The 27595-nt window shown below is 46.9% G+C and overlaps 1 protein-coding gene across 1 annotated transcript in view; it reads left to right on the top strand.

The window, feature by feature from the left end:
• The window catches only part of atrn (attractin), a 114625-nt gene that overhangs the window by 45267 nt on the left and 41763 nt on the right, over positions 1-27595 (top strand). The window contains exons 21-25 of the mRNA XM_076748178.1: positions 503-555; positions 2928-3022; positions 4244-4322; positions 4987-5144; positions 11890-11951. Of these exons, the coding sequence (XP_076604293.1) occupies positions 503-555; positions 2928-3022; positions 4244-4322; positions 4987-5144; positions 11890-11951 (447 nt within the window). The remainder of the gene's footprint in view (positions 1-502; positions 556-2927; positions 3023-4243; positions 4323-4986; positions 5145-11889; positions 11952-27595) is intronic.

Below are 27595 nucleotides of genomic sequence, written 5' to 3' on the forward strand. Positions count from 1 at the left end.
ATACACACATATTTTTTTAAGAAACATAATTCACAAAAGACCTGCAAGGCCGCATGCTAATATGTTGAGATTGTAAGAGAAGACTTAATACCCTGCGTTTCTTTCTTTTTTTATTGGCACGCTGTAGCTGCAGCTGTTCATTAGCGCTAGCAGCAATAATCTTAACCCTGGCCTTCATTACCATAGAGCTCCCGAAACCCATTAAAAACTGGAGATACAGTTTCAGAAGTGAGTGGTCATCAGTATGAAAATTAGGCTTTTTTTTGTCTTATGAAATAGGAAGTTTTTGTAGTCTGAAGGTGTCTGTTGGTGAGTTTTTCCCTCCTCTGCTGTCTGTCCGTCCGTCCGTCTGTCTGTTAGCTCAAATCAGCTGATTATTTCCCTCCGCTTTGTTTTTTACCAGCATTTAACTCGTCCTAACTCACCCTCTTCCCTCTCTGTCTTCATGTCTCCCCCTCTCGCTGTCTTTTCCCGATGCCTCATTTCCACTCGTCTCCCTCAGGTGTGAAGTCGAGAACCGCTACCAAGGCAACCCCCTCAAAGGAACATGCTACTGTAAGTGGAAATCCAATTAGCAGCTTCAATGGAGGCGTGTGGGTGGGGGGGTGTGGGGGCGGGGGCGTTCACATTAAGGAACCAGCGAGGCCTTCTCACCTGTCCAGGTCAATGCCGAGACAGTTACACTGCTCTTAAATCAAAGTGGATCTCGAGTAGTTCGATGTTTAAAGAAATAACAGCCAGAGGAGAAACAGCTTTTTTAAAAATACAAGCCGCAGGTGGAAGAATGGAAGGCAGATGAAAGTGAATGTCAGAAGAATGTGTTGGAGCCTCTCGAAGGCCGTCGTCCTCTCACACACTGGACCACACTGCACATTCGCCTCTTGTCATTATTATTCTTGCCAGCTGTGATAACTTAGACTATAACCGTGTGGATATGAAATTTGTACATCTGTCAGAGTTTAGCCGACCTTGTCCCCGAGCACTCCTTCCTCATTATTTTCTGATCCGATAAGAAGAAGCACAGAAAGAGCTGTAAACGATGGTGGAGTCGACAGACTGGCTCCATCTTTAAGCTTAACGCAGCTCCCGTCAGCGTGGAACCACACGAGTCCACTCCTGCCGTCCAGCGTGCTTTCGTAGCCTTGCTGAGCAGGTCTTTCTTCTAACGGTGTTAATTAAACGTTGTCAGTGCTGAAACGCTTTGTGAACTGCTCAGTCAAGGGTCAACAAGTCCTGGATTGTTCCAGCAGGTGTGAAGATTTGCTGCGTTCTTCTGTTTAATATTATTGGAAATTGAGCCTTTTGGTGACGTCGCCTTTGGATCTGATCATTTACAAACTAACCAATAATGAAAGCAGTCGTCATTTGCAAGTGACTGATTTAATGGTGTTTGACAGGCTCCCAGAACAGTCTAAAAACAGACAGATAGCCTTCAACGTGCATGAGCGGGTCGAACTGATCCACAGTTGGATTTTAAGCTGTGACAGTGGTTCAACTGCATGCTCATTAGAGGTAGACCTGCATTATATGTGTGAAACGAGTATTATCAACCCAAAGGATTAAATGTTTCCTGCACCCCGTTTACGCCTGCTGTTAAAATGGGATCTGGATAAGTTATCCGGATGACGAGCGCCCCGCTCCGTGCTTTGTTTTTAGACCCGGTGTGTTTAACGCGCTCTCATTATCCTCGCTGACATCAGATCTCTGCTCTCCAGAGCCAAACCTGCGAGTGAGTCATTCGAGGCGGCTGCGGATTGGCTGCAAACCGCCTGAAAAAGTTTTGTTGTGTGAGTCTTCGAGTTAGGGGAAACTCAGTGAAACGCCGTCTACGGCAAATTCATTATCTGCTCTCGCTTGTAAATTTGGCAAATGTTCCTTTCTTTGTCTAAAAAATATGATGTCGGTTTCCCGGTGTGTTGCAGCACCGGCGTGTAGGCTACTCCCTGTCTTGTTAACAGCAGATCAGCTGCACAGATGAGTGCACACTGTTGTAAACGCAGTGATTTCCCACTGCATGTTATTCATTTTCCGCCCGCGTTGCTTTCATTTTTCACACAGGGTCTCTTTTGGCGCTTTCAATGCACAGAATAGACGCTGAATAGAAGTATAATCAGTAATTAGAGGCCTGTCTCTCTCAGCTCGCTCGCTCTCTAAAAACTTTGTTTGCTAAAAACAAATATCTGCATCACTGTTATGTTTGTGTGGATGCCAGCGTATTAGGCAGCGTTTACACCGGCGGTCTGAACACGATGCGAGCCAGGCTTCCAGCAGATGATCACATTAGATCGTGATGCATTTACATCTTTCAGAAACGTTTCTCCTTACCTGGATGACGTGTCCGGATCACGTTTTAAGACCTGGTGTAAATGGGGTTTTCTTTGCACGTGTTATTGTCCCACAATGACTTGAATCAGCGTGAGAAGGGATCACAAAATGTTGGACTTTAGTAGCCAGAAAATTCATTTTTCTGTTCAGGTCGATAAAGTCTGCAGGAGGAGGGAAAGGAAAATGGATTTTAAGAGAAAGGAAAGTGGACAGAAAAGAAGCTTCATGCTGGTTCATGTATGACTCTGATTGTAAACCCAGTGACTTTCTATCCTGTGTTATCATGGCCCAGCGACCTTAATCTCCAGCTGTAGTCTAAGGCGAGCTTGCACAAGGCCATATAACTCAGCCTCTATCATGACCTTCATCACAGACTCAGACAGCTGAAATCTTCAGGCCCATCCGAGAAAGCCACTGGAGTTTTGAAAGCGAGAAAGAAAGGGGATCTGGGTAATATCCCGCCCCGAGCGCTGTGTGCAAACAGGCTCTTGTGTGACTTTCAAACCAGACTGATCGAGCTGTTCCTCTTCTTCGTCTTCTTCTTTTGTAATCCCCACCACGCTCCTCCACACCCACCCCGCCGGCTCGATCGCTTCCAACAGACACGCTCCTCATCGACTACCAGTTCACCTTCAGCCTGTCGCAGGAGGACGACCGCTACTACACCGCCATCAACTTCGTGGCCACACCTGAGGAGGTATGCCTCTGACTGCGAACACCCCGCTGCCACAGCAGCTGTCACTTTTATTAGGATGAAGGCTGTCTGGTCTGCAGCAGACGATGACGATGATGATGATGATTGTTTCCCACCCCCCTCCTCTGTTATTGTCAAAGTTGCTTCCAAAGACACAATTGTGTGTTTCCCGTTTTGCTAATAACAGTGATTTATAAGAAAGTTCGTCAATGAGAACAAATGTGTCGCTGTGCTATGAAAATCATGGATCTCCAAAATGGCAGCTTCTCCAGAAACAGCCTGTTTTCAGCATGGTGACGACGCGTTTACAGCTAACACACAGGGCTTTTTAATGGTTGTTTAGCTTAAAATGAATTTTCCAAACATGCGAAGGAGCATTTCATCCTTCAGTTTATCTGGAAAATTCACCAACTTTGGAGATAAGTGCTTTTCATAGGACGGACACGAGCACAGGCAAACACAGAAACCTCTCTCCATCTTCTCTCAGGGGTCAAAGGCCACTCGCGTTGATTTTCAACATTTTTCTTCTTCTACTCTGTTTATTCCAGCCCAGTATAACGTAGCTTATACCGCCAACTTGTGGTGAAACCACGCTTTGTGCAGCCCAGTTTATTCACTCTGAACCAGTTTATGGAAACGCGCCTCATTTACATTATATACTGCAAAATAGATGAAAAAAGATGGCCGCCCCCCCGACAAAGCTTACACCAATCGGGAACAAATGCAGAACTACGATCTGTTTGTCAGCCGAAGGTGCACGAAAACAAAACTTTGATAATTAATTAAGAAAATATTTCAAATGTTTCTAATTGAGCCTCTTTAAACTATTCATCTCCATTAAAGCTGTTTAAACGATTATTAGCAAACACGGTGAGTAAAGATTAATTAGGCTTCATTTCCATCTACGTGATGCTATCAGGGCTGACGCCACTTCACAGCCGCACTTTCACTATTTTCATACATCTCACCGTCACCATTGACTCCTCAAACATTTATTTAGCTCGTTCAGCTTCCATTAGTTGTGCAAATTTGCTGTAGTCTGCAGCGCAGCGACTGTTTGTACAGCTGCAAACTGGTTTGAGGCGGTGAAAGAAACAAATCTGTGCTCTGCGTTTACAGTAAAGCAGCTCCGGTTCATGTGTCTGTGATGAGTGGGCTTAGAAAGGTGATGATGATGATGATGATGATGGTGATGGTGACTGCGTGTTTTCTCTCCCTCCTCAGCCAAACCGGGATCTAGACATGTTCATAAACGCCTCAAAGAACTTCAACCTGAACATAACCTGGGCCACGAGCTTCACCGGTACGTCTCACAAACACCCGCTGCTGCTGAAGCAGTCAGACGATAACAGATAGTTCTGATCATCGGAGATGATTCATTCAGCAGGACTTCAAAGACGCCCCGGCTCGGCCTCTTGGATGCCTTTTCTTTGTGTTGTGTCACTTTGATTTGAGCATCTTTTAAATTTTCATCGTTACTCAGACAAAAAAAAAAAGCAGTCTGAAGAGACTCTTTTTTGATTTCTATCGACGTTATTGATAATGAAAATAAGCAGTAGTTGCAGCTTCAAGCGTAGTTCAGTGAAACAGAAGGTGGCAGCAGGTGGCAGCTCTCACCTGTCGTCTGTCCTCGGACACCCGGGTGTCTTCACAGGCCTTTGTTAGAGCAGATCCTGTGTTATGTCAAATGTAGGAGGGATGCAACAGGTAACAGCCTGCGAATGTCTCTGCCTTAAGCTGCCGTGTTTGAAACAGAAGCTGATGGTTCCTGTTTTAAGTTTGTCTTCTCTGAGTTTGTGTGGTAAAAAGATAAATCATGCTGTTAATGTTTAAGTGTATAAACAAGTACAGAATTAGTCTGACTTTCTTGTTTTGTCTTTGCATTGTTGCCACACTACATGTCCTCCTTCCTCCGTCTCTCTTCTCCGTCTCTGTCCCTCGTCCCTGCCGTCCTTCCTGTCGTTCAGCAGGCACCCAGACTGGGGAGGAGATCCCAATCGTCTCCCGGAGCAACATCAAGGAGTTCAAGGACAGCTTCTCCAACGAGAACTTCGACTTCCGGAACAGCCCAAACATCACGTTCTTCGTCTATGTCAGCAACTTCACGTGGCCCATTAAGATTCAGGTAAGCTTCAGTCCATTTCAGCACAAATACATGAAGTAAGACGTCGTTTGTGCTGCGGAACAGTTTGACGTTTAGTCAAGCTGCGCTCGGTGTGAGTGGCACATATTGCTGCACTTTAATCAATGATTGCACGCTTCACTGGCGTGTACGCACACTTAACGTGTTGAGGTAAAGGACGGCTGAGAGCGCACACACACTGCAGACCGCTGCAAAGCTTTCAGACCTCATCCTGCTGAAACGAGGATCGTTATCATCTCATTTTCATAATTAACAGTCGAACATTTCAGTTAGCACCTTAAGCTGCGCTGTGGGAAATGTGTTTATTTTAAAATGAAATCACGTTCTCCCTGAGCGGCTCACTCTCGGTCTCTGGCCAAATTCAGTTCTGAGAACGACGCGCTGGTCTGAGGATCAGCATCCGCCGGCTGAGGAGCTGACCAGAGGAAAGAAAGCTGACCGGTTCGATACGAAGCTAGAAATCCATAAATGAGAGACAGCACAGGGGAGCAGAAATGATGATGATGCCTGCTGGTTGAAATGACCGTTTCTGGAACAAAAAGGGAGAAATTTGAGATAAATTATCGTCCGTGTTGCACTCGAACAGACGTGTGTCGCACCATAAGAGGCTGCTGCTGACCCGGTGCAGCCATGTTGCTTTTTCATGAACATCTCAGCTGAACAAGAGCACAGAATATGATAAAGACATGATTTACTGGAGTAGAACAAACTCAAACAGGCCAAGATGTGCTGAATATCCACTGACTGTCGCAGCACTGCTTAAGCTGAAAACGTATTCCTGCACTTTGAACAGAAGCATCTGCTAAACACCGCGTGTCAGCTCTCCTCATGCGCTCTCGTGTGCACAGTCATCCCGTATTCAGCTCGTGTGTTTGTGTGCAAATAAATAAACGCTATGTATTTTGGATTAAAGTGCAGCAAGACTGTGTCAGTTTTCACTGTAACTGCTCAGCTTGTCTGATGAAAAGCCACTTTTCTACTCTGTTAAAGCAGAAAGTTGGCCGGTGAAAACGTGAACGCTGGCAGTCACCGCTTGAACGTGGTCGGTTGGGGGGAGGGAAGCTTCCTGCGTTTGGTGCAGGGGAGCTTTTCTCCAGTGTTGATGTGGCTGCCCGGCAGTCGTCGTGAATGGGGCTCTGTGTCGGTGTGTGTTTATGCCGCCGAGCTACAGCCGCTGCTGCGCTTGGTGAACCGCCGTCATGTGGACACAGAACTGTCCCTCTGTTGTTCGTCAGCGGTGAAGTTGTGTGAACGGCGTGTCGGAGTTTAATGCCTGTGGGAAGAAATAGTAAAAATGTTCTGTGATGTGGCTCTGGACTCACCCTGTTGCCAGTTTATTAGGTACAGGGTTGGATTTATTGCATGGCTGTTGTCTTAGACTGCATTAGTCTGAGGTGAACCTAATAAACCAGCGGCTTTGTGCACGTCGGTGCGTTGCGATCTTCCACAGGGTCAGATTTTACATGCAGCTTTTAAATTGACCACAAACATCCCATGAAATGAAGTATTTTCTTTTGAGACAGGATGCTGTGACAGAGCATCAGACAGGAGGAAATCAATGGCTGCCGCTCTGGAAACAAAAGCAGTTTGATTTGATAGGATGCTTATTTTGGAGGATCCTAAAATAATATTTGATGCTGTTTTAAATGCAGTTCCTCTTCTTGCCAGGGTTTAAACATGATTATACGCTCTGTAGTGCCCTGATACAGACAATGACGGGCTCAGCGGAGGACCTGTGTGTCAGGATAAGGACCACAAGAGATGATAGTGTCCTTTTCAAGCAGGTCTGACTAAAGAAATGTGACTCTAACCAGTGCTTCAGAGGTAGATTAGAATAGAAAATCCACTATATAGTTCATCTATCTACATTCTCACACGTCTGTAGCTGTCATTAAAACCGTTCAGTGGCTGATTTTCTGAAAATTTTTGGACTTTTGATCACACCTCGTCCATGGGGCACGGCTTGGCTGGCGCAGGTTTGGGAGCGCCGGCTGCTCTGGGCCTGGCTTTGTGCTCTCTGAGCAGCCTGCCTGCCTGTTTGCCTCACAAATCAGCTCTGAACGCAATTTAACTGGTTGTTCCGTGCAAGCTCCTTCCCCCTGCCCTCCTCCTGAAGGAGAGATCCTGCCTCCATCCTCCATGTCCTGCCTTGTGAGGGCTTTTAGTTCTCGAGCTCCAGAACTCCAGCCGCTGCCAGCCAGCCTGAGGAGGTCTCCGGTGAGAGCCACCCCCCTCACAGCCCCCTCTGGTCCACCACACCTTCGGTCTTGGTGGGTGGGATCATGTAGAAGATCGCCCCTGTTCTTGAAACTAGCAGCTAGCCTGTCACTTTTCTTCCTCGCGCTCATGGAGCTTTACTTCCGTCAGCGAGGTAAAATTTTCCGCTTGTTCCTCTTTCTTTTTCAGCTGCTGCTCCTAATCTCAAAATCTTTTTTTTTTTTTTTTTTTTACTCTTTCCTCACAATAACAACCCTTCATTTTTCTTTCATGCCTTTTCTTACTCTCCTTGCCTTCAGTGGTCTGCTGCAGTGTGGCATCGGGGTGTGTGTGTGTGCGTAACTGTAGGCGGTTGGTCCTCCAGTGTTGGCAGGCAGAGATCGTCATGTTGGAAAACGGCTCGTAAAGAGCAGCCGAGGAAAGAGAAAGGGCAAAGAGGAATGTTAAGTTGAAACACATGCTGCATTCAGAGCGCGCTGCGTGCACGCTAAGCCCTCTCTCGCAGCTTTAGCATGCAGCCGTACGGAGCGCCGACGCACCACCTCAAGGTTTGCTTTCACGTGGTCGGAGCAAGTTTGTTTTTGTCCATTTGCATCGACTCCACTTGTTGCATTCACGGCCCAGCAGCACACATTGTTTTACCTCCACAACGGAACAGTTCCTGCACCAGTTCTTCACAGATATACGAATACAGAAAACAATTCCCACCTGAAGCTCACTGGATGAAATGCACAAACCTGAAAAGATGTCGCAGCGCAGGAAAAAACATCCCGGCCGCCTGAAAATGACGTCTTTTACAACAGCGAAAGTGAAACCTGTGATGACTTCATCACCGTTGAGCCGCTCGGATCATCAAAGCAAAATCAATTGCGCTGAGATTAGTCAGCAAGGAGTTCTCCCACCCTCTTTTTTCCCCTTTCCTGATGAAGAATAGATCTGAATTTAATGATGTTTGTAATGAAACGCAAATCCCAGACTAATTACATTAAAGAGCTGTGATCTCCTGTTCTGTGCCTTAGTGAACATGTCATGATATGGTGGAGATTAGAACAGCCTCCAATTTAATACCCCGCTGTGGAGCAGCAGCAGCTGTAGCTATCAGCTGGCTGGGCTGCTCTGCGTATCTGTGTGGACTCGTGTCGTGTTTATCTGGGCCATGCATGGCTGCCTGATGGGTGCGTCTTGATACTGATCACAGAGAGGTTAGCAAACATAAACGGAGCTGTTTTGCCAGCTTGCGACTGTGGCGGGTGCGACATAAAATCAGCCAGCTGCTTGCAGTATTATTTAAACAGTGAGCTGAATTTTCTGCAAGCAAATTAAAAAATAGAAATGATACTTTGCATATTAATAAATGTAGACAGTATATAAAGAGATTTACCTTAAACATGTGAAATGCAAAGTAATGAAATTAATATGATCTAAAAAAGATTAAAAATGTAAACAAAAGTCAGCTGTGTTCCACCATGGTGGCGGCATAGTAAACAAAAAGTCAGTCACTGCGTTGAGCTAAATGCTAACATCACTGTGCTAACACGCTCACAGTACCATCAGCTGTAACATGCTGGTGTTTAGAAGTTATGCTCACCTTCTTAGTTAGCATGCTAACATTTGCTAATTAGCCCTAAACGCTGATGGAAGAATCTTTCGCTTTGCAGATTTTTGGTCATAATCTAAAGTACTGGACAAACTGAAAAGAAACGTCTGGCGCACCATGAATGTCTGCACCAAACTTTCATGGTAATCAAATTATTTTTGCACTAAGAAACAAAAATGTGCACCTCATGGTGGCACCAGGAGGATGCGTCATCTGGGAACCATGAATGTCTGTAGTTGTCGTGTGATCAGGCTCTCTGGCACATGACGAACCTCACGCATGGAAGCATCTCACACACGTCTGAAATTCAGCCTCCTCCGTCCCGTCCTCCTCCGTGGCACCTGTTGAGCAGCCCTCCCTCGCACAGATAACGACGCGTTCCTTCAAAACTCCAATATAGTTCAAGCTGCTGTCAGAAGCCATTAAAGGCAGCATATTTCCAGACTTAATGCCTGGCGGCAGGCTGACAGGCCCCGCTGTGAGATCCTTTGCGGCCCCTAAAGAGTCACCCTCTGCTGGGCACATAACGAGAGCGTCACCCGGGCCTCCCGCCGCCGCCATCAGCCTGCCTCTTGGTGACAAAACGCCGCACACGACTGACACTCGAGATTAGCTACACTAACCGTTATCGCACATCTCCTCAGCAAGACGGCCTGCTTGTGCTTCTCAAAACGGAGTTATGCAGCGGTGTCACGACGCCGAAGCCGCTATCATTTCTTCTTTTTCTCGCGTTGAGGAAGTTAGCAGTGTTCTTGAAGGAGGCGATTGTGTCATTAGAAGAGAGCATTATGTGTCTCTGATCAGCCACAGAAGTAAATGGCTTTGTGAAGCTGCTGTCACAAAGCGAACCAGGTTTCAGAACACCAGCCGACGAGGCGTCTTTGATAATTCCAGGCTTTGCTCTTAAAAGAATCCCCGACACTCACAGTTTCATAAAATCTCCACTACTGTTTCTTCAGTCCTTTCATTTTTTTTTGACTTGCCATTCACATTCATGAGCACAGGAAGTAAGATGTTCCCTGCAAATGATTTCTCTTAATGGAAAGTACCTGCTAAGATCACACCTTTTTAATCTCAGCTCTGCCGCTGCCGTGTTTCCTGCGCCCTACAGTTAGGAACAGTGCTAAAGACATGAGTAGATTAATTGATTAGTTTCACTATTTTGATAATCACTGAGTGACTTTCACTAATTTACTGAGCCAAATCGCTGGCGTTTGCTGATTCCAGCCTTGCAAATGTGAGGATTTTCTGCTTTCCTCTTCTTAATATCACTAGAAATTATATATATATATAATTAGAATTATTGGATATAACAAGCAATATTAAGATAACGACTTGGCCTCAGGGAACTTTTATTGGTCATTCTTCATGAAGCTGACAGTTTTTTAACCTTTATTTAACCAGGAAACCCTAATCGAGGTCAGAAACCAGCAATAATAATGAGTTACAGACATGCAGGTGTAAAATCATGAGTAACAGTTCTCGTACAGTCAAGATTTCATCCTAAAAACAACCTAAATGGCACCTTAAAACAACTCAAGAACTGTCAAAACCACACAAATAACTAATAATGTCTTAATATGTACATTATCCATATTAAAACATATTAAAAAATATTGAAATATTTGTATATTTGTGCCCAGCTTGACGTGAAGCTCTGGTGTCGGTGTCGGTTACCTCCAGAGACGAACGCTGCTGACATTTTCTAAAAGTTTTCTCTGGGCGTATTGGCGCCCTGAACTTCTCTTCAGTGCTCAACAGTCTGGAGGAAAATTATCACACTGAGGATTCTGTAATCAACAGCAACACATTAGCGAGCCAGATGGTGCTGACTACACAAGTAAATTAGACCCCGGGCCGCTCACGAAGCGCGCACACACCCCCCTGTCATCTCACCACAGAGGCCGGCGCCGCTGGCCCCGTGTTGTTCTTCTGTAAAGTCACCATAGGTTTATCCACGTTCTCGCCCATCAACTTTTTCTGCGCATGCATTGTAATTCTTGATCACCTATTAAGTATTCATGGACTAATCTGACACGCACACAGCTGGGTTTTCCGGCTTTTGTCTTTTTTTTTTTTTTCTTCCTCCTGCTCCGCTTTTTTCTCCTGCTGGAATTGTATGCAAATCCCTGCTTTGCAGAGGAATAATAAGCAGGGGCGGTGATAAGTTCTGGTCCAAGGTGTCACCTCGGAGAGAAGGTGTGAGGGGAAATCTGCTGCCGGCGGGAGGCGCAGTGCCCCGGTGCTCCCAGAGAGAGGCAGTGTTGGGTTGTTACAGGAGTGCGGTCATTGTCAGGCATTTTTGGTGGCGGGGGGTGGGGTGGGGGGGGGGTGGCTGGTTGGTTAGTTGGTACGACACTGCCAATGTCACCCCTGGCAACCTTGATTAGGACAGGATGCCGATTAGTACGATTGCTCTTGTGATGATTACAAAGTGAACATTTCTGCCCACATGTGCAGGAATGATGTTTCTCGCGCAGGCTGTGGGCGTCTGAGAGGCCCGACTGCTGGCGTGTTGTCGCTTTGACAGGCGTGCAGTCTGGAGCGCAGATAAGCAGACAGACTGGGAACCTCCCAGTAGTGGTGGTGAATAAGGAGTTGGGAGCACCTTAAGGGAGTTAAAGCCCGTATGGTGCTCCCATGGTGCAGTACAGTTGATGCATGTGAAGCCACAGGCTGACGACGTAGTGCCGCAAGCATATATGACAACACATACACATACGCGTGCACTGCCTGCCTCTGTGAGCAGAGGCAGCCTTATCTCTCCTCCTCATTTGTGTGCCTTTTGTCAGATCTACAAGGTCGACTCTAAAGCTTGCATGTTTATGAGTGTATAATGCTGACCTCTTCTTTTCAAATCGCCCTTATTAAAGCAGATTTCTCACCGTGTTGTCCTTTCTCTCCCTCTCATAGATCGCCTTCTCCCAGCACAGTAACTTCATGGACCTGGTGCAGTTCTTCGTCACGTTCTTCAGGTGAGCACTTACTCCAAACCGCAGACATGTTGGTGATAACGTGGCAGCGGTCGCCTTCCGCGTGTGTGTCCTGCAGTGTGAACCACAGTGATGCAGCTCGCTGGCTTACAGGAGCTGGTTAGCGGTCAAATGCATGCACATGAAACTGATTTTATTCGCCCTCATCATGCACACACGAGCACAGATGTGTACTTAATGGCGTCTCTGCGGTCCACAAAGTAAACAGGGAAACCAGAGGTCCACGAATAATCAAACTGCTCTGAAATATGTGTTAATTTAGCTCAGTATCCCTTGGAAATTTAATGCAACAGCACATGATTTATTAACAACCTTTCAGAGGCGAAACGGGAAGCAGCGTGTCCTTTAGGTAGCATGTAGGCATTAGTTTTCTAACCTTGGCCGTGATGTTTTTCACTGAACTTAAAGCTGCATGTTGTTTTCAGCCAGTAGGGAGCTGAAGACTCTGCAACAAGCTGCAAAAACACACTGCGTAAAGCATTATGAGGCTGTCGAGGCTGGTGTTCAGAGCGAAAAGAGCCTAAATTGCACCATAGAAATGTTGACACTGACAGTATTATTGATAATTATCAAATATTAATGTCTGATCTTGAGACTGAACCTGGACTTGAAAATAAAGACAATGCCTGAAACCACAGAATGGACTGAGAGTGCACAGAATGCCAAAAATCAAGGAAAAGACAGCAGTTTAACAGGAGGCAGCGGTGCATAAGCCAAGGCAAACCACAGAAGTTCAGGGCTGCATCAGGATGATGGATGTGGTCGGATGAGGTCAGAAGTGTGTGGGGTCTGTAACTACACCCAGCGCCCTGTGCTACACTCCCGCATCACATCGCATCTCAGGACCAGTGGCTCAGGTTTCCATGGGTGACAGCTTCACGTGTGCTGTATATTCTGTCTGAGCGGTGAGTCAAACCCTCGAACCCGTGACCCCGTGTGATGGAGAGGAGATGGAAATATATTTGTCTTGCGTATTACTTTGCACACATTTCCCCGTGATTCAGCCTGACGCGCAGCTCCCGGTGTCTTTAGAAACCTTCGGATCGTGATGAGAATTTAAAATACATTTCTCAAGGCGTCTCGGCAGAGGGACGGGCTGCTCTGTGCTGATGGAGACACTGGTTCTGCCGGCAGGACAGAAGCCACGTGCCTGCTCGGAGCGGCCATGAATCCCCGGGCCCGCATCACTTCCTCAGGAACCGCTGTAATGCGTTATCGATTTCAAAAATGAGAGGGAGCGAAAATTGGGTGGAATAAGCGCGTTCTGTGCATGCTTGACTGCTCGTGTGTGCTCGCCTCTCCTGTGCGAGTGTGTTTGTGTGCGCTCGTACGACCCAGGGGACAATCGTAGGGCTCTTTCACGTCTGCGTGCCCTCCGCAGTGCCCCGAAAAAATTGCCGACTATTCCACGTCATGCTGCTTTTATTGATCCTGCAGCGGGCGGAGAGACTTGATGGGGCTGATTTGAAAGATTCTCTGTACTTTTCCCTCCGATGCAGTGACGTTCAGTAGCCTCAGTTTGGGCCCGGGCTGGACGAGTCGCCCTCCACGCTCCGGTTTATTTGGACGGTGTTGAAAGCTGCAGGACCACCGGTGTTCACCCTCCCCTTGCATACAGATGCCGAGCCTGCAGTTGCTCGCTCGTGATGCTCGTGTCGTTCATACACATGCGTCAGCGTTTGGCTGTTTGCATGTCAGCATCTGAAGCATGCGACCTCCTCCTCCTCCTCCTGCTGCGTGCAGGGAGCAGGCGTCGCAGCGATCCTCCTCTCTTACCTCCCTGTGTCGCTCGCTCCATCTTTCTCTTCACCTTCTCCCTCTTTTTTATCACCTTCTTTCTTTCCTTTTCTTCCCCTCTCCCTTCTGTTCTCCTTTCCTCTCCCCTGTAATCTCCTCTCCTCTCCTGGTCCTCTTCCCTCTCCCTTTCTCATCCCGATCCCTGCTTCTCCTCCTCTCGTTCTCCTTTTATCTCCCCCTTCTGTTCTGTTTTCCTCCTCTATTTCTCCCTGTGCCTCCTCTCTTCTGTCCCTTGCTTGCCTCCATCTATCTCCCTCTCTCCTCCTCCCTCCCCCCTCTGTTTTCCTTCCTCCCAGCCTCCCACCACTCCCTCTGACTTGCTCTTAATCCCACAGCTCAGTCTTTTTTTTGATGTGTATTCTGCCTGCCACTGATTCAGCACAGATGAGCAGAGACCTAAAGTTAGCGAGCTCACAGCCTCGTCCCTGTTTGCTTCTGCTTCTTTGGGCGCCGCATTGTTTGTGTTGCGGGGGAGGAGAGGGATGCTAATTAACGTGGAAATTGTTTGCTCTTCTCCACTCCGACTCTCTCTGTCTTAATCTCGCTCTCTCTGGCTCCCGGTTCTTTCTCTCTCCCTGTGCCATGTTCCCTCTGGGGACAGATGAAGGTGGTGCCATCCCCGTTATCTGCAGCGCCAGTAAAGATGCCCCCACCCGCGTTCTCCAGCCACAAAACAGAGGCAGTAAACACCAGCTTTAACAACAACGAGATGCAGTCGCACATTCACGTCCAGCAGCGTCTCACCGTCCGCTCGTTAGGATGTTAAAAGTGGATTAACATGATTTTTTTTCTTGGTTTAAAATCAACATTTATGGAAATCTTTTTCATGAATGTTCTACAAATTGAACGTTGTCTCTAGTTGTGCAAGTGTAATGTTCTCTTCCAGGCCTGGAAAAACCCTGGAGAATGTCAAAATTTCCAAAACATTTTTGGAAATGCAATGAAAATGCATTCTTGAGCTTTTTTTTTTTTTTTTATTTCTCCCCCCACTCAAGCTGTCGTGTTTTTAATTTAAAACTTGGCTGCTGCTAAAGCAAACGCCCTTTGAAGTAATAGTGACCTGAATGACAAATTTCTTGGCTACATAAGTCCGAACTGCTGGATGGCGGAAGCTAAAAGAGCTATCATGAAATGCAACTTTTTGAAGAGTGCGCGCCGGGACGTATTTGTCATGGAAATATTACTGCAGTTGTGGTTATTTTTGAAGTCTGACTTAATACATCTTGTAGCCTACATTTCTCTCTCAACCAACCAGATACGAGCTGCTTCAGAATGGAAAAAAAAGTTTGTTTATGTGAATCTGTGATGGAGTCGTTGGTCCTGTTTATGAAGCCAGTGCTCAGCAGCGGTGCATATGAAATTGAACCTACAGAGGTTACGTCTGCGTGCGTCTTGGAGAATTAATGGTACTCGAATATATAATGAACACAGTTGCATGAGAACATTTTAATGTCTTATTCAGCCAAGTGTTCATATTTCAGCGTAGCAGCAGCTTCTGCAGAGTAAACCAGTTTACAGCAGTGTGGGCAAAACAAGAGGGACCTAATGTTTTGATGCAGCTATAATCCTGGACAGAGAACAAGGTCAGGGCGGTGAGATAGAGCTGTCAGGTTTTTCAGATAACATGCAACTTAGTCTAACCTGCAGCGGGATCCCAGTTCTTTGCTGGGGGACCTGTGTTTGGTTTTATTTGTGATGGATACATCAAAGTAAGGGAGGCAGAGGAGTTTCTGAACTGCTGTTCTAGAACACTGACCACCCGTTGGCCCGCCGTGGTGTTTACTTCTTAAAAAACTTGGCTCTAATTGTCAGCGTGGCTCCGATGCCCGATGTCCCAGAAAATTCGGCTTCCCCTGAGAGTGTACCTCCCCTGCACATCGTTTCTGCTCAGCAGCTAATATTAAAATAAATCATGCGTTCCAGACGGCTCCTCCATCCAACGTGAGAGCTTACAGATCATTTTAGTACATGGCTGGTCCCAGCAGGGATTGAAGCCCTGATGCTGGCAGTGCTGTGTGCCTGAAAGTGTCACTAGTCAAAGAGACTTGAGTTTGTTTCTTGGGACACTTAAAGAAAAGCTTCTGTTTCAAGTCTGTTTTCAGACTCATGTGCCATCTGTACGTTGAAAGAGTCGCGGGACGATGCAGTCGTCCCTGAGGGGAGTGACGAAGAAGATCCACAAACATGCACTTTCAGAGTTCACCTGAAACTAATATCAGGCCTCAGTGCACCGATTGACTTTTAATACAGTGCTAATATTATAAAAACAGACTTTATCAGGTGCGGCGAGCTTACCTTTGTGGTGCAGATTAGCAGTGAGTGAGCATATTAACCAGACAGCAGCTGAGGGTTTCATTCCCCTTGTTTCAACAAATCACACTATTACTTGGCTGCAGCCGTAAATTTGCCAACAACAGTCAGAAGCAGTGAATCCACAGCCCTGTTCAGTCATGTTCGTATTTGTTGCGGACTCTGAGATTGCCCTTAACGAATGCAAGATTAGTGGTCTGTGGTGGACCCGGGGAAACCGTTCAATAACAGCTTTCATGCCTCATTAGATTCATATGTCTTATTTGTGGAAAATCTTCCCAATCAGCCAAAGTGTGAGTGCTCCCTTTGTTTAAAACCCCCACTGAAGCATCCATGAGCACCATTAGAGTATCAAGCCAGGTGAGATTCTCCATTATTCTTATTGTCAACCAGAAGCATGAATTAACTGATCCTAAGTGTTCCCTGTGTATCCAAAGCCTCATACGTCTTCTACAAACTATTAAAAACACATCAATGAGCCACACAGCAGTGACAAGTTCATTCATAACAATGAGCATGGATGCAGTTTACTCCCTGAAGCACCGAGTGTGTATTAATACGCAGCTGAAAACGCACAATTTAATTCAGTTTGCTCAAAACTGCAGTGTGCAGGAAAGTACCCAGAGAGCAGTACTGAAAGCATTGAGAGACGGTCAAACACGTTTGTTCATAGCAAGAAAAATCAAAGATAATGTCAGCTTTGTCCGTGACAAGGACGCCGCAAAAGTCTTTTTCTCTGCCGTGACGGCGATGACCGCAGACCCACACGGAGCTCACATGAATCAGCACCAAGAAGCCTCGACACCTCGTTGAAAAATGTCACCCTCGTCGAGATTAATTATTAAAATCTGAAACACATTCAGAAATGATAATTCACCTCACTTTGCAGCATGTTATCACGGTTGTGCGTTTAAAATGATTAGTGATTTATGCTGCGCTGCCTGCTGTTTGAACACTGGGGAGAGGAGGCACTGAAAGAAGGGGGACCAGCAGGCTGCCCGCCCTGGGCCACGTCTGGGCGGGGGTGTGGGCGGCTGGGATTTGATGATATGAATGAATCACCCTGCTGCCATCCAGGAGATTTAAAGTCTTTTATGAGAGACAGACAAGTTTGACTCAAACGTACGTCGGCTCTTTGCGCGTTTGTTACCGTGAGGATCTGAGCGGTATCGTCCAAACCTGCCCAGCGATGGCTCCTCACCGCCACCCCGAGCCTGAGCCCCGCCGTCAGCACGCAGCAGCAGAGAGCAGGCAGCGGCGTCATTCCACTCGCTGACCCCGTTCTGAACCTTTTATCTCGGGAAAGCACAGAGGTGATTAGCGTCGTCACTCACGGGTCTCTTGAGTCAGCGCGCCGGCCATGTCTGTCGCTCTCCTCCGCCCTGCGCCTCCCACCGTCAGCTCGCCCTCCTCTCCTCCTCCCATCCACCCCGGCAGGCCTTTAACCCCTCACGCTGAGGGGGCACAGGTGCTGAAATGATTCTTTTAAAACAGCGCTGTTGCTCTGTTCTTCAAAGCAGATACAAAGAAGTGGAAACTGACCAAATCATGAATACAGAGCAATTAAACATCATTTACATAATCAATGAAAAACTTACCCCAGATCAGTTTCTTAAAGGGATCAGCTTTGATCTGCCTCCATCCTACTAATTACAATGGAGGCAACGCTTTCTATTAAGATACACATATTGACCATTAACTAGCTGCCTATTAGCATGCATGCTGGAAGCCTATTGGCTCCAGTCAGTAACAGATTACTCTCCATGATCCAGAGGCCACGTCCTCTGGTATTTGGGTGAACTGGCCCTTTAAACTGACACCGACTCACAGCACAGAGACGGACTTTGCTGCTTGGTCATTCAAGAACTAAAATCAAGAGAAGGACGGGACTCGAGATAAATTATTTATTGATGACTCGATGATTGGAGGGCTGCACTTGGCTTGATTTTGGCAGCACCCGTTCACACGTAAGACACGGCAGTGTTGATTTATTATTGTATTCATGAAGACACAAAGAAATGAAAGCTTGACCATCCGCTCTCAAAAACAGCCCCCCCAACACACGCACACACACACACACACACACACACACACACACACACACGCACATGCACACACACACACACACGCACATGCACACACACACTGGGGCTCTGTGTTGGTCTCTGGACGTAGTGGCCTCTCATGCATATTTTGGCAGCTGGAAGTCGTCTGCACCAGAACATCAATGATTCTGTTGTTGTGATCATCATCTCAGCTCAGCCTCTCAAACACATCTGCAGGTTTAGACACTGGCACAGAAATCCTGTCAAATGCGCGGCCTCAGTCTTTTGTACACACACACACACACACACACACACACACACACACACACACACACAGGCTCGCACACACACACCCGGACACACATGCATGCACTCGAAAACACTCTTTATTCAAACATAGGAGGCAGCTGGCCACTCAGTGGTGCTGTGTGCCCTCTGAGCTGTGTGATTGTCCTTCACACACGTACACACACGTACACACACACACACACACACACACACACACACACACACAGGCCTTTTCTCTACTGTATCTTTAAAGCTCTGGACTGCAGTCTGCACGAGCGCGCTCGTTGGGGTCGGCTCAATACAGTCAATTCCAAATGTCGATTTAAATTGCGACCTGTTTACCAGCGACAGATCATTCCCAATTATTCCCCCGTGGTATTTGTTCTCAGTGGCTTCATTATCGAGCGGAGAGCTCTTCTGTCTTCAAATTCGGAAAGAGATCCGTCACTGTGATTGATTGAAAGGAAAGCGACGTTGACCCCGGCCGTGACGCGCGGCGCGGAGCGTGCGGACTCGCCGTTTCCTCCCGCACGCGTTTGTGTTTGTACACAAACGTCAGCCCGCATCAGCGTCACCGGCAGCGGTGACAGCGCGAGTGATGGGTGATTGACAGCAGGACGGAGCGCGGAGGACAACATGAACCAGAGCTGCGGTTTCATCCAGCTGTCAAGCGAACGCTGTTCAAACTTTTGAAGCGCTTCGTTCTAGAAACGGATTTTTCGTTTTTTAAAGTTCGTTTGTATCGTTGTTCTTAATTTTCAGCCATCCTTGGCCACGTTTCATACTTAACAAAGACACGTGTTGGTTTTCATTGTCTGCAGCTGCCAATTAGTCAACAGTTATTTGATTGACAGATAGTGAATCAGTCATTTTAATGAAACCATTTCTGGTTTCAGATCCTCCATTTTTTATCCTTGTAAATTTGGAAATTTTGGGGATTTGGACCTCTGTGTTGACGCCGCACGACGCCTCAGGCTCAGTTCAGTTATCCTAAATTTTGACAGATCAAAGATTAAACCGCCATTTCCCAACATGGAGGCCAGGCCGTCTTCAAAGGGTCGCGAGGCGGTTAACAGAGAAAGAAGGAAGAATAGATGTGCATTGTGGGAGGAGGTGGGTTTTATTTGCGTCTCAGCCGGTGAAAATCTCCTCCTTCGCCTGCTCCCTCTTTTCAGGCCACTCGAATGTGAAAGTAGACGTGTGCATGCTGCTTTCTGGCGTGTAACACACACGCTGTTTGCACGGTCTCTTTCAAACACACACCGACACGTGCGCTCTCTCCGTGTGGTGTTTGCCCTCAGCTTGCTCCTTGTGGAGTTGATTGACAGCAGACGCTCTCTCTCTCTTTCCCTCTCTCTCCCCCCCAAGACACCTGAGAAAGAGAGGGAGAAGCGGGGGGGTGGGGGGGTGGGGGGGGGTAAAGACACTCAACATACATTCAAACCCTGCCTGCCAGTCCTAAGGGGCCTCCCCGGGCACTCAGCAGGGGCCGCTGCCGGTGCTGTGCGCTCTCTCTCTATGAGTCTCTGCCTCCTCTTACTCCCTCCATCTTGATCTGAACCTTTGCTGCTGCCTCACCAGCTGTCCGTTTACCTCCCTGCCTTCGTGTGTCTTCTTCTTTTTTTCCTTCTGGCTCTCTTTGCTCCCCTCTTGCTCGCTTTTCCTTCATTCCGCCGTCTGCCTTTCGTATTCCTTCCACATTCCCAACCTTCGCTTCATCTTCCTCCCCTGTCTGCCTTCACACCTTCCCTCCACCTCCTGGCCCATCTCCTTTTTTCTCCTCTTGCATTCTTTAAAACTCTCTCTTTGTATCTGACCTCATTGTCAGGTCATCAGCGAGGAGCCTGAGAGATACAAGTGGAAGATGGAGCAGATAGAGAGAGCGAGAAGCGCCTCGCGGCTAACCCCCCCCCATAGGTCCACGAGGAGCGCAGAGGCGCTCTGCGTCTGATTAATAATAAATGAATCACATCAGTCAGTTTGACTCAGAGCCTCCACTCTCTGCTCCTCCTCCTCCTCTTCCTCACCTGTAATGAGCAGGGAGGAGAGCAACAGGAACGTGGACTGGGCTGTAGAGCACTCCGGGGGAGTCCCGAGAGGGAGTCAAAGTCTTTTCTTCCCATCCCATCAGCCCCGTGTCCGCTCCCTCCCTCCGCGCCTCCTTCCTGCGTGTAAAGAGCCGCAGCGCTCTTGCTGTGGAAATGAGTTTCGGCAGGTTTGCACGCGCAAAAACAGATGAGGAAGAGCGTCGTCTCCGGACTCCTGAGCCCTCATTGCAGGATGGTGTGAGTTATAAATTAGCTCGTGGAAAGCGCTTGTTTTTCCCTCCGTTGTTTTCGGTCTGATCTCTTTACCTGCTCAGAGTCAGAGGTGCACAGATTCGGCTTGCTGAGGATTTTTCCAAGGATTCTGCTTCTTTATTCAACAATCATTTTGTAAATTCTCATTTTATTTCCTCATAACTTCTCGGACCGGCAGCGTACTCCCAGCCTTGAATAGCTTCCTTTAGGTAGATATGAGCACACTCACTGCAGCTCCAGTTGCCAGAGTAGAAAAATGTGTATTAGTGCAAAATTATTCTGTGCTTTTACTGAAATTTCAATTTTGGAAAAGGACACTTTTCAAACCGAAAGAGCTGTAGTTTTAATTAGCTGCAGCCTGTCGTCTTAACAGGTTTTAAGAGGTGAAGCGATAACTGTCTGTGGCAAATTTAATTATCTGTAACTAATTAACATCCACGGTTTGGCACTGGAGGAAGTGAACAAGGCTGTGTTTAAAAAAAAAAATGAACAAGTTCAGCCAGGCAACCTGTGCACACTGCAGCAGCATGCTTCCTTTATGGTCGCAAACCTGCCATATTGGCTTTAAGAACATGCCAAATTCAAATCTGCTTTTTCTCTCACCACCAAACATAAAGGAGAGAATCTAGTCACTTTTCCCGGCTCCCATTGTGCTCGGAGCGAGTAAACAAACAATGCAAACCTGAGGAGATTATACAGAAATTTGTATTCCGCGACACACTGAGCCCTGCTTCTATTTCAGGTGGGTTAGACTTCTTGGAAGTGTCCCACCACCCGCGGTGCTGCAGGGTTTAGTGTGACGACAAGTGCGGGGCAGAATGGGACCTCTGAGCAGGAGCTGGTTAGTGTGTGGTTCAGTAGACTTATCAGCCGCGGTGAAAATGAAATGGCGTTTGGCTGGCGAGCAGGTTTAATTTCCCACCCCGGAGTAAAAACCAGCAGCAGCAGCAGGCGGACGGTCAGGCTGCTGGATTAGTATTCAGCTGGCTGTGGACAACAGAGCCGGTCTGTTGGTGTTTGCCCTGTGGCTGTTGTCTTACTGTCAGGTTAGCCAACGACATGTCAGAGCTCACCTCTCCGGCTCCTGCAGCTCGTGGCTATAATACACTCGCTCTCCGGCCCTCTTTACACACTCCAGTCTCGGCTGAAACGGGCAGCTTTCATCATTTTCTGGCCTGTTTTAGTCAAAGCTTTGCTTGACACACATGCAGTTTTTCCCAGTTTTCTCCTGCCGTCAGTCACAAAGTCACACTTGAGACCTATTTTTCCAGTGCTGACCATCGAACAGCTAAAGAAACTCGAAGTTGAAGATAACAATAGCATCATCCTCTGATTTATGAGACACCACTTTCCTTCCTGTCATCTGTCTTTCATTTCCTCAGACTTGGCATGCAGCTGACAAACATATCAAAGGTGTTCTATCGAATTAAAGAGTGCATACGGGCAGAAAAGCTGCGTGGTTAGCATGGATAGCAAAATACTACTGCAAAGTATGTACTACCTCTGTCGTTAAGTCATGTTATCATGGCGAGAAACCAGATGATGAAAACATTAAAGCTGTTTTTTGACTATTCATCTATGGAGTAAATGAAGTGGCTTCAACATAGCAGGTGAAACTGCCTGTAAGCAAACAGCATTTCAGGACAAAATGTTGATCAGTGCCTGATTTTGAGCTGCAGTTTGTGTTTCTAGGACTTCACTGTTTAGCTCCCAGAGAGAAAACAGTATGTTCTGCGTATTAGTTGTTGCCTGTCTTCTGGAGTCTTTGGCCCTCAGAGTCACCTCAAAGCAAACACTTGATAAGCAGATCCACACACCGCTTGCGTCGTGTGGTCTACCGGCCGACGCGCAGCACGAAGGTGTGGCTGACATTTCTGCAGACTGCAGAGGGAGAAACAGTTGGTGGCAGCAGTGTTGCAATAAAAAGAGCAGAAGACCACCAGCCAACGCTCACACAGCAGGCTTCAAAACGCTCCGCGAAAGGCCTTGGGGATGTAGACAATAGGATGTGGTGAGAAACATCAGATGCAAACAAAACTGATTGTTTACAGTGAAAGCTCTGCAGGACGCCGTCAGTTAAAGAAAATCAGGCTTAGCTCCTTCATGGAGCAGGTAGAAAGTGGCTGTTTTCACAGGTAATACTTTCCATTAAAGAAGAAATCAGTGTGAATAAAGACGGCGTGGCCTCCTAAAGCACTCCTCTCACATTAGGAGCCGTGTGCTGCTTTGTCTCGTCAGTCCTTGGCGCTTGGATATTAGTTCTTGTTTATTTATAGCCGATGCATCAGATCACACAGTCTGACACGCTCCCTTCAACCTTCGCACAGGGCCAAGACTTAAAACCGCTGCATCATAAGCAGGCTGCCTTTGTCTCTTGAAGGCTTTAGGGAGCTGGAACTGAAAAACAAATCACACTGGTTGAATTTACAGCTGCCCGTCGCATAGTTTTACTTCCATGTTGTACAAAAATAAGTGGAGAAGCAGAATTTAATTGCTGCACGAAGACCAGGAAGTCTTATAGGAAAATAAAAAACGTATTCATTTACGATGTTTCAGTCCTCAAAATTCAACAGGATTCAGGAAGTCAGTTTGGTTAAAATGCAAGAAATGAGTTCACTGAAGTCGTTGCAGTAAAGACATTAAGACAAACGTTAGGAGTAAATCCTTAAAGGGTCTGCAGCAAGAAGAGAGAAGCTCTCTTCAGGAGTGCAGTCGGTTGTTTTGAAGTGAGGTGAGATCAGTCTGGACTTCCAGTATTTGTGGATTTTGATTCCGTCACGTTTCATGACGGGTTATCTGACATCTGAGCCGAGGGGGGAAGAAACAGAGCGGACTTCAAAGTGTTTTTTAATTTTCCCCCCTCAGCGTTGGAGCTGTAGATGCTGCCTCACCTGGACGTGCCGTCAGAGTGCTGTCGGTCTAACTCGCTCGGGCAGGTTACAGCAGCATCAAGTGCCACAGTGTGCTCAATTACAAGGCGGTTTAATGGAGACGGAGCTCTTTGCAGTGGGTGTCGGGTGGTGTTGCCCTTCAGGCTGCGCGAAGCTGCTCCTGTGTGGGTATCTGCTCCAGAATCGTTGTTGGACCAGAACGCCACGGTAAATATGGATTTATATTTATCTTCTGAGGCCAGTTTGTCAACCAGCTTGGAAGGATTGAGCTCATGACGTGAGCTCTTTGATGCCTCTGCATGTGTTCAGCACTCATTTCATGTCCATCAGCGGCTCTGTCAGACTCAGCTGCTCTGTCTGTTTAAATCATCGTCCTTCTTCTAACCGCTGCACCTTTAACTCGAGCATCACCTTTAAAACGTGCAGCGGCATCAAACTTGTGGAGTTTTGGCGGCAGTGGCGCTTCGGAGGCGGAGGTGCAGGTGGTTCTGGTGAGGCAGCATCTGCCGGTGGATGCTCATTTGGATTCCCAGTGAGCGTGGGAGCTGGAGGTGTGATGGAGCTGAAGCCTGACTAACTTGGCCAGCTTCCCTTGTGGAAGTGGAGATCAAATGAAGCGCGCGGCTCTGTCTGTTTCCATCTGTGTCTTCCTCCCTTTGTGTCCGTCCCTCCGTTGCTCCCTTCTATACGTTTCTCCTTCAGTCTTTGTCTTTTGGTCTCCGTTTGTGGAAGTGTATCGACGACAGACTACTCGAGAGGGCACAAAACAGATTTGAGCGCAACTCGGTCTGCACTTTGAGAGCAGATTTGTAAGAGCAGAATTAGATTTGTGCGTGAGGGAGGACAGAGTCATGAGCGTAAGAGATGATTTGAGCATGCAAGAGGCGTTTGAGGCGGCAGTCGGGATTCTCGTGCTTGCGATAATCAAAGCTGCTCGCTCTCATTTTTGGCATCCCCAACACAATGAGCGCAAACCATAGAGGTATTATAAGAGCTGGACCCAAAGATGGCACCTATCCAGTCCAATAAGACCTGCTCACCTGGCCCATACGCCCAAAAGATTCACCGCTGTCTGAACCAATCCCAAGACACGACACAAGCAGGCATGTTCACCGTCATTCAGAACAGACGGACTTTTTTTGGGCTTTAAAAAAGTTTTAAACCACCATCACTTAGAAATATGTAATACAAGGAGTCCTAATTCTAATATCTAATTATAATAACTGGAATATATTGTCTGGTCTATGGGGAAAATGGGATTTTCTTATTTCTTTTTCTGGTTTCATGACTAATTTTAAAAGAACATCTATAAGATAAAGACAATAATATGAGGTGTCTGGGTTCACTGTGATCTGATCCAACTAGTTCAGACTACTAATATTATTATAGGTTTTATGGGCTGTGGCTTCATTCACAGTGAGTGTATTTCTGAACAAGCTCAGATCTGAATAAAGGCAGCTACGCTAACAGGATCAGTTGGATCACCAGAACTTGGCTGAAGTTCACTTTTTGGCTTGTGCTGACTTAAACTTTGAAAAACGCCCGGACGTCCACGTGTGTTTTTGTCCTGTTGGAGACGTTTCTGTCTTTTTACCGTCCTCCATTGTTCTAACTTCAGCTGTGTGCGTCTCTTATCCGCCGTCATCTCCCCATCTCTCACCGTTTACTGTCCATTTCCCTCTGTCCCTTTGTCTTTGCTTCTCCTCCTCCTCCTCCCGTCCTTTATCGCTCTCTCCTTTTCCCTCCCACCCCGCTGAGCAGGGAGGCCTTTGATGCGGGGCTGATATCTATTCACGCGGGTCATTCATCAGAGCCGTGTCGCTCTTTAAGCAGCGAGCAGGAAGCCAGATCAATAAGATGGCTGAACGGATGGATCGCTCAAGAGTCCTCTACAGCCTGGAGAGATAAGGGGATTTTTTGAATGGGTGGCACTTTAAAGAGCCACACAGGGTGGGCAGGGGGATGAATTAAGATCTGAATGCATCACAGGCGGCATTAAAACGTGCAAAGGCATTTAGATTGAAAAGGTGCTGAAAGTTTGAGAAAAATCGGCGAGGGACCCGAAGGTCTTTCCACCAGCCTCTGGCTTCTTCTTTTTCCTCCCGCTTTCTTTTCCCTCTGTCTTTTTTTTCTTGTTGCTTTGGTTCATTATTGCTCCGTCAACAGGGAGAGTTTGTTGAGATGTGCAGGAGGTACAGTACACACAGCAGTGAGCAGCCTTCCTCTTCCAAGGCAAAGAATTTCTGAAAGTCATCAGTTTGCAGCCTCGTGTGCTTAAATGCACACAGACGTCAGTCAGAGACCCCGCTGATCAATCCAGGTCATGTTGCGTTAATCACAGCTGCAGCCAGAGAGCCGGCGGACTCTGGAGAGCAGCAAGGTGGAGAAGTGACTCCTCATTCTCATTAAAAATGTCCTCCAGCTTCAATACACCAAAAAATGTGTTGTGCTTTGACTTCTAGCCAATTAGAAGTGCATGACATCGTATCGACTGGTGAGCATTTACATCCAGGAAACATGTTGGAAAATCACAGCGTGTGTGTATAACATGCAGTGCAGCATTCCAGTGAACTGCGGGCTCCCTCATGAGCAGGTCGAAGCAGGAAACACTCAGCTGTAAATATTAAATGCCTCAGCATCATCTGGATTTGCACAGATGTCCTTCCGGAGCGAAGGAAGCGCTGAATGTCAGCTGCACTCGGCTTTCTGCACTGACCTGATTTCTTAAAAATCATGGAAATGTGAAACCGGGCGTCAGAGCGGCAATTGGAGGAATTTTCCAGCTGGATTTCTCTGGAGAAAACTGATTTCTTACCCGTTTATCCAGTTGACAGAGCCTCTAATCAGAATTTTACAAGTAAGCGTGTGCAGTTTTTAGACAGCTGTCAAACAGAACGTGATTAACATCATTTAGACTGTCAGCTGCTTTCTTCTCTTACATTCAGCATGTGAACACATTGCACTGGAAAAAAAAAAGGTTAATGATGGTTAATCGACAGTGATCGCAGACTGTAAACAGAGTTTGTATAATAGACACAAAACACACACAGCACATGTCAACACAGTGAAAGTGTCCTCTGCAGATATTAGATGAGTCTGGACACACGTTTGACTTGGTTGGTTGGTGGAGGCGAACAACCACGAAGCGCTAATTCGAGTTATTACAGTAAACTGTAGCTCATTAGTCTGTGAAACCATAAATAAGCACATCCGAAGCTCAGTGTAAACATTCATTTATTGTGACTTTTAATTCAGTGTTCCTCTGCTCAGTTTTTAGGTTTTGGGAAAGACTTTGTTTTTCGTGCGGATCTCTTATTTTCTAGTGGACTTTTTTTTTTTTTTTTTTCCTGGAGGATGTTTGGATCGCAGGCGTTCAGGCTGTTTGCCATCGTGCTGCTGATACTTCGCTCATCAGCAGTCAGCTGCCAACTCTGACGTGAGCTGAAATATAGGAAGTCCAGGCCAGAGAGCCGCAGGAACGCTGACAGGAAATCAGCGAAAGGCTCGACAGTCAGGAAATGAAGTTCAGATTGTAGATGTTGTCTCTGATGTATTTGTGCCTCACACACACACACACACACACACACACACACACACACACACACACACTCCGTCTTTGTCTTTTTTTTTTTTGGCAGTTTTCTTCCCTCTGCTTCACAGCCTCCTAAGTGCAGGTGTGAAAGCAGCCGGGGGAAGTGGAAGACACACACACACACACACACACACACACACACACACACACACACACACACACACACACACACACAGATGTGACACCCCTGCCTTCATCACCTCGAGGCGATTTTGGTGTAGAGTGCAAAGAACACTCCGGGTTTTTAGTCTGTGTATATTTTATTTGCACAAATGTGGAAAATACTGGAAAATGGAGTCGCGGAAAAAAAAAGTGCTTAAGCAGAAATAAATAAATAATAATAAAAAAAAAATCCCCAAATCCGATTCAGCCAAAGAGGAGATTTCAGAAAAAAACAAAGATG

The sequence above is a fragment of the Chaetodon auriga genome, chromosome 14, assembly GCF_051107435.1.
Source record: "Chaetodon auriga isolate fChaAug3 chromosome 14, fChaAug3.hap1, whole genome shotgun sequence".
Lineage (NCBI taxonomy): Eukaryota > Metazoa > Chordata > Actinopteri > Chaetodontiformes > Chaetodontidae > Chaetodon > Chaetodon auriga.